At 42.6% G+C, this 10,838-nt stretch overlaps 1 protein-coding gene across 1 annotated transcript; it reads right to left on the minus strand.

The window, feature by feature from the left end:
- Positions 1-2,213: 2,213 nt before the first annotated feature.
- LOC138635684 (protein zyg-11 homolog) lies at positions 2,214-9,684 on the minus strand. The gene is made up of 14 exons (XM_069723280.1): positions 9,506-9,684; positions 8,786-8,951; positions 7,762-8,561; positions 7,434-7,574; positions 5,897-6,073; positions 5,614-5,678; positions 5,239-5,338; positions 4,933-4,983; positions 4,359-4,520; positions 4,207-4,254; positions 3,817-4,017; positions 3,666-3,718; positions 3,136-3,233; positions 2,214-2,865 (listed from the first exon to the last, which is right to left on the minus strand). The coding sequence occupies exons 1-14, from the start codon at positions 9,506-9,508 to the stop codon at positions 2,696-2,698; spliced, it is 2,235 nt and encodes a 744-aa protein (XP_069579381.1). The 5' UTR covers positions 9,509-9,684; the 3' UTR covers positions 2,214-2,695.
- Between the last annotated feature and the right edge of the window lie 1,154 nt (positions 9,685-10,838).

Consider the following 10,838-nt stretch of genomic DNA (forward strand, 5'->3'; position numbering starts at 1 on the left):
CAGTTTCCAGTAATAAATTCAATGCACAACTTTCTTTACGACATCACAAACTTTAGCGCCACAGCTGTCCAAAACGTTTTTACTTCCGGGTTCAAACTCCCGACAACAGCGCTCTTCCTACCTGTATACCTGAGCCCTGATTATCTAAACACGACACCCAATGTAAACACAGTGAATGGCAATTATATTCTGTTTATTTTTTGGCAACATATTTGGCTATAACGATGCTCATATGAGCCTACAAACTAAGCAGACTTTTAACACTTTCAAGTTCGTTTCTCTGTTTTCAACAGGTTGTTCTATGTTCCAGGAGTAGCAACTACTTTCTCAGGGTCCTGTGGTCCACAAGTTTAAATAACACTTAATGGGAACAGAACAAAGAGTCCTATATTGCCAGATCCTCTTTTTCAAGAAAACTATGTTCGCCGACTTTTTTTTTTTTCCAGTACCCTATATGTTCTCAAAGTCCTTTGTTCCTCAGATTTGGTTTTCATTTATTTTATTAGGAAGCCCCATTAATCTAAACATTTCTTTGGAAACCTGGCCAAGGTAGCATCATACAAAACATAATAGCCTACCAAATCAACCATAAAACAGCAAAACACACTTTAAACACAGTGACGTCTTAAGAAAAAGAACCACATGCCTCAGTCACCACATTTTTTTACGATGTCCCTAAATTCATCAATGAATAAATTTTAGGTCATCTTGTAGTGATTTACACAGCATTGCTACAGAGAAAGAAAATGTTGTTTTCCCCAGATCTGTCAGAACCCAGTAAGAATAAATAACAAGCACATGGAGGAATGTAGCCTATAACTACCAGAGCGAAACAGAGAATGGAACAGACGTAGGCTGGACGTTTACCAAATATTGCCTTATCGATAAAAAAATATACCAGTGATGATGTCTGCAAGTGGCCGAGGACATCCAACCAACTAAATCATAAAGAATGCAACGGCGAGTCGGACAAGTGACTTTGCATTTGTAATGAAATGTAGAGATGCCTAGTACATTGAAGTATTATGTTCCTAGAGTAACTATTATGTTCTCAGGGTCCTACATTCCTCAGATGTACGTGGCACATAATGGGTATAGAACAAAGGATCATATGTTCCACATATTGGGAACCTAAAATGGATGTTCCCCAGCTCTATACAGGATATATGACATCAGCTTTGTGGATCAGGGTTGAACTGGTGAACAGTATGCTCTTTGTCCAGCTTTTGTGCTAAGCTAAGTTAACTGGCTACAGATAGCTTCAAAATTAACAGTGATTACTGAAGTTCATGTCCCAAACTGTTGCATTCCTCCTGCAGTTCTTTCCTTCTGTTTTTCCTCTTTTGTCTATTTGATAGTCTTTCTGCCTGCTTCTCTCTGTCTCTCGTCACTTGAATATTGATAGTCTCTTTGAGCCACAGAAATTTAAGACCTGATTAACAAAGTGCACACCACCCTCTGTTTACCTGCTCACATGCTATCTTTTCCATGCACACAGCAAAGCCTCGTGCAAGCTGACCCGCTATAACCCTACAGCCTCTGGAAAGCAGTGTTCTTTTCCCACACTTCTCATAACTTGAATTTCTCATGGTAACATCACACCATGTTCACTATAGGGCTCTTGACCTTTAATCTCAGAGGACCGCCATACTGAGTTTAATGTTTAGGAGGTGAACTGCTGTTAAATACTGAGTTTGGGTCACCTTCTGCAGCTTGTTTCGAACACGTAGCCACCTCTGGCTGGAAATAACTAACCTGGCTGAATCACAAGCATGCAAAGCCACATTCTATTTAGTCGACCGCTTTGAATTCCTTCAGGGGATTTTCTTTTAAAAAGGTGAATCGGGAAGATTTGACACTTAAAAGTTGAACATGGCGGTGCAACTCGAATATTCATGTGCGCTTGTTAATCCACTTTTCAAAAGGAATTATTAATGGGTCAACTTATAATAGACACTCTAGATGCCTGTGAGCAGTTCTGTCTTCAAGCTGTATTACATAAAATATAATGAATTCAGCATCTAGGATACTGAGGGGGGAGAGAGGAGAGGAGAGGAGAGGAGAGGAGAGGAGAGGAGAGGAGAGGAGAGGAGAGGAGAGGAGAGGAGAGGAGAGGAGAGGAGAGGAGAGGAGAGGAGAGGAGAGGAGAGGAGAGGAGAGGAGAGGAGAGGAGAGGAGAGGAGAGGCTTATTTTCAAGAAACAGACAAACACATTCAGGCTGCTTTGGTTTCTTGTCACTTATCACATAAGATGCTGATTCTACACCTCTACAGATTAAATAATATGTTACACAAACACATCTTAAGGGACAAAGAGCCCCAAAGCTACAGTGCTAAAGCACCCTCTAGTGACAGGTTTTGGAACTAAGCATAATACTGAAAAACTTGGCTCTGTTTTTAGAAGCAATTTTTACTTCAAAATAGTGAAAATAGGACATTCACTACTCTGTAATCAACACATTTAGTTTCCAAATGAAATAAATAAATTGCTTAAAACTAGATTATGACACAAATAACTTTTCGAAATTACACCCTCTATATAACAAATACAGTACAATGCAATTTTAAATCAAATAAGGTTGGCATGAAGTGTCTGCATTTTAATACTGTATCTGCAACCTTACACCTACCACATTTTAGACACTCAGAAATGAAATCAAATAAAATCCCCCTCTTTACACTTTTGTCAGGAGTTTTAAGGCTCTGTCCGGTTGTCGCTCGCTCCCGACCGACTCTGGTTCTCTACCATACGCAGGATGCTATCTGATAGCCCTCTGATGTCGGCGTGTGTGTTGGGATGTGCAGCCAAAGCACTCAAGAGTTCAATCAGGCCCTCCTGCTCCAGCATGCTGCTGTAATGTGACGCTAGAGGAGAGAGGAAGTGGTAAGAAGATTAAAGAGGAATCAAGCCTGACAGCCCCAACACCACCTTACCGTTAATAAACCAGACGGTCCATATGAATCGATTCATGAGATGTAATTTTGCGACCTACGTAAAATAATTAAAAACAGTTACAGCCAGCTCGAATTTGCACTGGAGTGGCTTCTTTGAAACACATTTAGTGAACCCCATATGTAACCCAGAACTCCCCATGATCCCCCAGGGGTCCCCACAGTAGTGTTTGTGTTTCTCACTGTTTTGACTGCAGACCAGATGTATGGCCCAGACTGCCCACAGCTGCACTCCTGAGGGCTGACAAGTCTGGAGCAGAGGGCAAAATGGACGGAACGACCTGAAACGGAAACATCAGAAATAGAAAAAATAAATAATGGACTTTTCTTTAATTGCACCAGATGGTCAATTTTCTTCTGCATCAATTCAATCCAGTGTATTACAGGTAAGATGTTACTCACTGAAACTTTTTCTGAATAGGTTTCAGAGTGTTTTCTCGTGATATTATCATACAGCAGTTATCTAAATGTACATGGTGTTTCAAAGCAGGCCAGTGTACATACATTAAATCAGCAAAAAACTATTCCAAACGTTACGTAACAGTGCTACAGAGAGACTGGAGGATGTGTAATTGATGGGAAACCATTTCAGTAAAGTGTAATGCAACCTTAAGCTTATTTGATGTTAAACTGAGCAGACAGAATGAGTAAAAGCATTAAAAATGCCTCCTCAAATCTTTCTTTCCGTGTTGTCCACTTTGCTTTTCTCTCACCTGTAAGACACCATTTCTCTCTCGAGCTGAGTCCACGTTATGATGGAGTCATGCTGTGGAGAAAAAAGGACACATTGAGACGAGCCAATGGTGGATTTTACCGTCTGTTGCATTAAAAAAAAAAGAGAAAACAACAGCATCCAAAACACACCAGCTGCTGCAGTACGGTGGCACGGAGCTCGTCGTCCAGCGTCCAGGCTTCTGCTCTGGAGGCGAGCTGCGCCAGAATCCCACCTGCAAAGTAACGGACCCCCACCTCCACCTGGGAGTCCTGCAGGAGGCTGAGGATGTGCTCCAGAAGGTCCTCGTCCATCAGGTCGGCCTGCAGTTCCTCTACCTCTGCTATGTTGTTCTGCAACACAGGGAGACAAATGACAGTAAAATTTTTACAAAAAGTCATTTGGCAGATGGTACAGGAACTATTTATTGTAAGCTTGCCTACAGATTAACTTCCTTTTTTTCCCCTTCTGTTTAATCAATTTTAAATCACATAATCACATTTACATTATCAACACCACATATATGCACACACTGCACCCACCAGAAGGCCGAGAACTTTCTGTTGAATAGAGGGTTCGGTGTAGTAGGACTACAATGCAAAAACAAAAGAAGAGAGAAAGGGACTGGATAAGAGGAAAACTGTTTCCGTGTGGGTGCATTTTATGTATTAATGTGTTTTCTGGGCTCTTCTACCTCCAGAAGCTCCGCGTACAGCTCCAAGCCCTGGCACTCGATAAAGCAGCGTGCTGCTGCGGGCATCTCATCCGTCAGGTTCCACAGAGCACTCAGGGCAAACTTCAGAGTGGAGTCGACCACTCCGACCATAGCTTTCTGCTGCACGATAGCCAGCAGTTGCTGTTAGCGGACAACAAGAGGAGGGAAAATAACGCAAAGGGAGGGTTATAACAAAGAGGGACAGTGAGAAAGACAGAAAAAAAGAGGAAATAATGACCATTTTTGTAAATAGATAGTAGAAATAGGAAGGTGTGCAGCATAAATGGATAAAACCACACATTCAATAACTGAAGTGCAGGGAGCAGCTTGATTACATGAACAAAAAGAGGTGAATGAATAATGGAGCAACAGTAAGCTGAGAAGGACAAGTGCACGAAGCGATGGAGTGACAGTGTCAGCACGTAGATGAGTGTGTACAGTAAGTAATGGAAAATAAAGTAGGTGAGAAAGATGGAGAGAGAACTGGAAATATAGCCGTGCACATTGAGTGCTAAGCCGGGGACGTTGTGCGTTGTAAAAAGCGTTAATGTACCTTCATAATAAAGACGTCCTTGCTGAGCTGTGCGGTCTCCTCTGTGGATAACTGCATATGAAACAAACAGATGAGTGCTCCATTTGCTCTTTTTTTCCTCCTAAATGTCACACTAGAACAAAGAGCGCTTTTACCCCACAGGGAAATCGGCCTCATTCAACCAGACTAAACGAAAACATAAAGCTGGCTGTTGAAACGAGTGTCACAGAGGTGCAGCAGCTTTTTCAACAGGTAGGACTAACAGGTGTCATTGCTATTTTTCCCCTGCAGCAGACTAATGTGCAGTTAAGTGAGCGGAGTCTTGACCTTGGTTACCAGAAGGGAGATGACAGCCACAGCCATCCTCTGAAGGGTCGGATCCACGTGGTTGCTCAGCCAGTTAATTACCAGCGTGGCTGCTAAATACCTGAACCGTGATGACAGCAGGGATGAGGAACATAGGAGGAACACAGTAGGACAAAAATAAACCAGTGATGCACTGACAAAGCTCAAAATCTGCTCTGCATTTTAACATCTGGAAGAACTATTTCTGTTGGCAGGTGCATTTCAAGACAAAATATAATTTCAGCTGGATCCAAATTTGTTGGAAAAACATTGTAGTGCCGCTCTATGAGTATGCTGATTATTTTTGGCTACCATGAGCTGAGTAGTCATATTACAGCTGAGGGAAAGTAAACTAACTTGTCAAAAGGAACATCCTGAAGGATGTAGACACTGCTGAGCGCCAGCAGACAGTTCTTCTGCACCTGGAGAGATGGAAACAGTTAAGGAATAGAAGAAGCATATGAAAGAAATGTCTCTATGACATATCGTTGAGCAACTACAGATACTGTCTGAAGGTGGCAGAAAAGGAGCTGCAGCAAATGTTAGGCCTGAATCAATCAATCAAAAACCCTTCGGTGCCATATTTTGCTGTTGTGTAACTACATGATATCATTATAGATCTTAAATTGGGGACATTGACCTGCTGGTGGTTGGGGAAGGTCTTCATGGCGTACAGCAGCTGGGTGACAGTGGAGCTGAGCAGACTCACGGGCAGAGCCTCTGCCAGGTCCTGAGTGGTCAGGTTGAACACGCACGCCGTGGCCACCATGTTTATGTGCAGGGAGGTGGTGTGCTTCTGCATCCCACTCACAACCAGCTGCAGGACACGAGAAACATTGGTGACATCATCAGACGTGCCAAAGAATTAGTCATAACTGGTGTTGGTCATTGTTGGTACTGGGCTGCATATTGTCTGGAATAACTCCCAGCTACGTGTTTGTGAGCAACCTTCACAGCGAAACCTACTCGCCAAGCCGGCTGTGCAGTTGAATTGGACTATTTTATCTGTAAGGCTGCACTAGAAACGGCCTCATCAGCTCGTCTCTCTGATCACATTTACAGTAATTACAGTAATTACAACACAAGGTCACAGGACTGATTGTTCTAATTGAGCTTTGGCATTATCATTACCCACTTTACCCTGAATAGGGTCTCTTGTTGGGCGAAGGGGGGGTTACACCCTGGACAGGTCACCAGAACAACGAAGGGCCATAGCAGGAAGACAGAAGACAGACAACCATTCATGCTCACATTCACACCGACAGGCAATTTAGATTAACCAATTAAACTAACTGGCATTTCTTTAGACAGTAAGAGGAAGCCGGAGTACCTGGAAAAAACCCACACTGGCACAGGGAGAACATGCAAACTTCAAACAGAAAGGTCCCAGGCAAGGTTCGAACCCAGAAACTTCTGACTGTGAAGCGACAGTGCTAAAAGGAAATCTTGATTTCAGTGAGATTACCTGTTGAGGAAAATAATTAACTAACTAGCAAGGTAAAACTACAATATTTAATCCTGCAGTAAGTAAGTGGAGATATTTTGCATCACTGGAGTAACATCTCAGTTTGTGGACAACGTCACGGTATACAGACTATTTAAATTGTGTGTATCAACTGAGGCACACTCTCCTTGAAATTGATCTCATAACAAAAAGTGGTTTAGATAATCTAGCTAAACTATTGCTTTATTTACAACCAGTGGAATCATCTGATTGTTTGTTGCCCCGTTGGTGCTTCTGGATATGAGTGATTATTCTTATTGGAATAATGATATTCTAATGAATAGAAAAATAAGATAGAGTAAGAGTTGTAATAAACTGTAATCAGATAAAAAGAGATGAGGCCTTAAACTAATGAATAAATATTATCATTAATGATTATTTTGGAGATTGTCTATATTGCTCAATTAATCATTTAGTCTGTGAAAAGTAGCCCGCAGAGATGTCTTCAATTTTGATTAATTTGTCCAAACAACTATCCAAAACCCAAAGATAATCAATTGACTGTCATATATTAAAAAGAAATACAACATATTTTCACATTTTAGAAGCTGAAACCTGAGATTGTTTGGTATTTTTGCTTGAAAAATGAAATCAAATGAATCATGCCTGTGGCTCTAGTTGAGATGTTCTGTGTTACAATACTGCAGTCAGTGAAGGAACCAGACCACAGCACCTTTAGCACGTCTGGTTGTGGTCTGTCAGTGTCAATGGTTAGACTGTAGAGATGGACGAGGGCCTCTCGTACGAAACACTCCCGCTCTCTGTACCTCCTGAGCGCCTCACACACCTGGTTCTGATTAGCCTCTCCAGTTACCTGAACACACACAGCAGAGCAGCAGCATCAGAGACAGGAAATGCAGTGCAGCAAGAATACAAGCTGAGCCTCCAGTCAAAGATTAATGAGAAACGTATGCAAGAATCAAGCTTGTATTTCTACCCACTATACTCTCTGATGTCCTCACATCTCACTAACCATGTAGATGCTAATAATAGATCCTTACTTGTAGGTTTTTCTGTGAAGAAAGGACATCACAGGAGCTAACCCCAGTGGCCAGCAGGCCTAAGAAGACCAGTCCAGTCCTGGACACCACAAAGGCTCTAACTGCAGCTTCAGTGATCCTCTTCCGCCCGGAGATATCGAGAGAAACAAGCGAGGGGAGGAGCTGGGGACTCCCCTCTAGAAGCTGCCGCACTGTCTCATCTGCGTCTTTTCCGTCACTGTCATCCAGAGCGAAGTGGTCATCTGAGAAGTCCAGATGCCTGAGAGTGTTAAGGTGGCTGAAGACAAAGAGCAACCTGGCGGGCGACATATCCAGCTGCCGCAGCCTGTGGGCGACTAGAGATCTAAGGGTGTTCTTGCACTCAAGGAGCGCAGTAAGGTTTGAGATGGCACTGGAGGAGATGTCTAGAGTCTCCAGGAGAGGGAGAGTGCAGATATCCTCAAGGACGGCATCGCTGAGGTCTGTGCTGGCGAGGTTGAGCATCCTAAGGCCCTTCAGGGAGCTGAAGCCAACACGCATCCCGCCATCCTCCCCAAGACACTCCCAGTCCAGACGTAACCCAGTGAGGGACAACTTCTGCAGGCTCAACCTGCACTCTGGGGTGGAGACCAGGCCCGAGACGACGTCGGCCCCTGTTAGACCCCCAGAGACCCAGGAGGCATCTAGTTCCAGGAGCCGGTGAGGACAGAGGGCCAGGCGGAAAGCTTCTGCAGATACCGGACAGGAGCGGATGGAGGCTTGGCGCAGGCGGAGCTCTTTGCAGTTTCGGAAAATCCCAACAGTTTTGTCATTCAGTACTCCTTGAAGGGAGAAGCAAACAGAGTTGTATTAAAAAGAAGAGGCATCATTTAGAATTTTGTTGGTATTTTTGCCGAAAAACTGTCACCTTTTACGATAATGTTAACTGATAAATCTTTTCTTCAACGTGCTAAAGAACTGCGATTATCTGGTAGCTGCAGTGACCCTCAGTTGCTGATATATTGATGTTTTTGGGGTCTCTTTTTTTTTAGTTTCCCTGACCTACCTTTAGACGCCATCCTCTGCAGTAGTTGGTCTGCCATCTCTTGTGTGAGGAGCGGGGCCCAGATGAGGCTCATGGAGCCGTCGGCTCGCATGCTGCACAGAGTGTCCAAGCTGCTGCACACCTGAGCCAGGCAGAGCTCGCACAGCGCCTGGGGGCCCTCAGCATCCTGCAACACATCACCAGGGAATCAGTCACATGAATACATATCAAAGAGTAGGTATAGGCGCAAGTGCAGTCATCTTAAAAACTAAGCTCACTCTAATAAGAAAAAAACTTAATATTTTGTATTAATTTCGGTGAAACTACCCATTACAACGTAAACATATTGGGACTTATTGGTCTGTCAGGATGAATAACATTATGTTGTATAGGCTAGATATATTTTAGAGGATTTTGTTTAGTGTTTGTTCACATTTAAAACATTTATTTGGCACATGTAGACGCTGGCAGTTGTCTTCTTCCTCAGGGCTCAACGGATCCACACTGACACAGGATCTCCACCGTTGCAGGAGTCTAATTTTATCCGCAACAGATGAGGCACCTAACGTAGGTAAAGCCCGTCTAAACCACCTAATCCAACCGGACTCTGTAAGGCAAAGTGGACAAAAGCAACTGGCTCTTTCAGCGCGCTATAAAAACTAAGCGTTTATCACCGAGACAAAGTGCGTGGAAATGAAACCCTGGAAAGGTTTGATAAAAAGGAAGGGGGGTCAAACTCACCATGCTGGAAAAGTACAAAGTCGACAGGGGAATTAAAATTTTTTTTAAAAAGCAACGGTGACACGTTGTTCAGTAACTTTTTAAATCAAGAAATCATTATTATTACAATTCATTTTCAATTCCTTCGCAATAAATGAAAGAATAATAATGAGAATGTCCTCTGTTTTGATTTCGTCGCCGCTGCTGATCGTCGAGTGTCAACTGTCACTGCCAGGCTTGCTATTGGTCAGGTTGCATGACGTCAACGATGGCTTGTTTAAAGGTAGGAGTTTGTAGGAGGTTTTTTTAAAGTGTGGTTTTTGTGATGATAGTCCAGAAACCGATGTGCATTTATTTTGGGAATGCCCATTTGTGAACAATTTCTGGCAAAACCAATGTAAATTCGTTACTGAAAATACTGCTGAAAGATTTATATTTTGGAAGAATGTAGGCTATTATTTGGTCTGCCAAATGAACAGAAAGACACTTGTGTACATGATAAATCCTATCACAATAATAGCCAAATCCCATATCCAAAATATCAATAAAAATCAATTGAACACCCTGAATTGAACACCCTCATTTGAACACCCTCAAACACCCTCAAAACCCTCATCTGTTGCACTTTCTTGCAGGTCTCTCCTGTCAGGAATACACCTGCAACATCCGAGAAGGTAAAATTGGGCAGTGAAGTGGTTTAGCCACAAGGAGGGGCTCACAGAGAGAGATGGATTTGATCTTTTTATCAGAGTGACTGCTTGGGTCCCTTATTGTAAAAAGTGAATTTTCAAATATGAATGATTTGATTACATTAAATACCCAAACTCCATTCTGTGCATGAGAAGATGAAAAGACTCTCAGCAGTGATGTTCACACTCTCTCAGAGCAAGGGCTATATTAAAAGGGGGGCATCTTATCCATGAGGCTACATGGGGTGGAAAGGCATGTTGTCTTCTTAAAATGTCCCTCTAATGTGATATTAGAATACAAATAAAGCATGTAAGTGACCCACCGGGACACAAATCCTTCTTAGGGTTTAAAAAAAACATGTCACCACTCAGAAACAACAACAAAAAAATGACATTTTTCCTCCGACCACGTAAGACAAAGCAATATTTACTTGTGAGCTGTTGTCACGGTTTATTGCCTTAACGTAAACAAAAAAAGACAACAATTTTAGAATCGTTAGAAAAATAAAAATAAATATTTCTCCTCCTTTTCATAATTTTATTATTAGAATCAGAAAATCCCTGTTACACACAGCCAATCCACACACACAAACACATGTCCTCATATATGTTTGCATCACACACAAGCACCCACATGCCAAAATGCATGCACACACACACATGTT

Source organism: Brachyistius frenatus, unplaced genomic scaffold (genome assembly GCF_029030835.1).
Source record: "Brachyistius frenatus isolate BFR_SWC_R1_liver_20210118 unplaced genomic scaffold, ASM2903083v1 Contig_322, whole genome shotgun sequence".
Lineage (NCBI taxonomy): Eukaryota > Metazoa > Chordata > Actinopteri > Embiotocidae > Brachyistius > Brachyistius frenatus.

What these genes read in the sequence shown, in the direction of transcription:
- LOC138635684 (XM_069723280.1), bottom strand. An exon ending in GCAGAGGATGGCGTCTAAAG is followed by an intron (nt 8,562 to 8,785) that starts GTAGGTCAGGGA and finishes TCTCCCTTCAAG; the next exon opens with GAGTACTGAATGACAAAACT. An exon ending in AGAAAGTTCTCGGCCTTCTG is followed by an intron (nt 4,018 to 4,206) that starts GTGGGTGCAGTG and finishes CCTGTGTTGCAG; the next exon opens with AACAACATAGCAGAGGTAGA.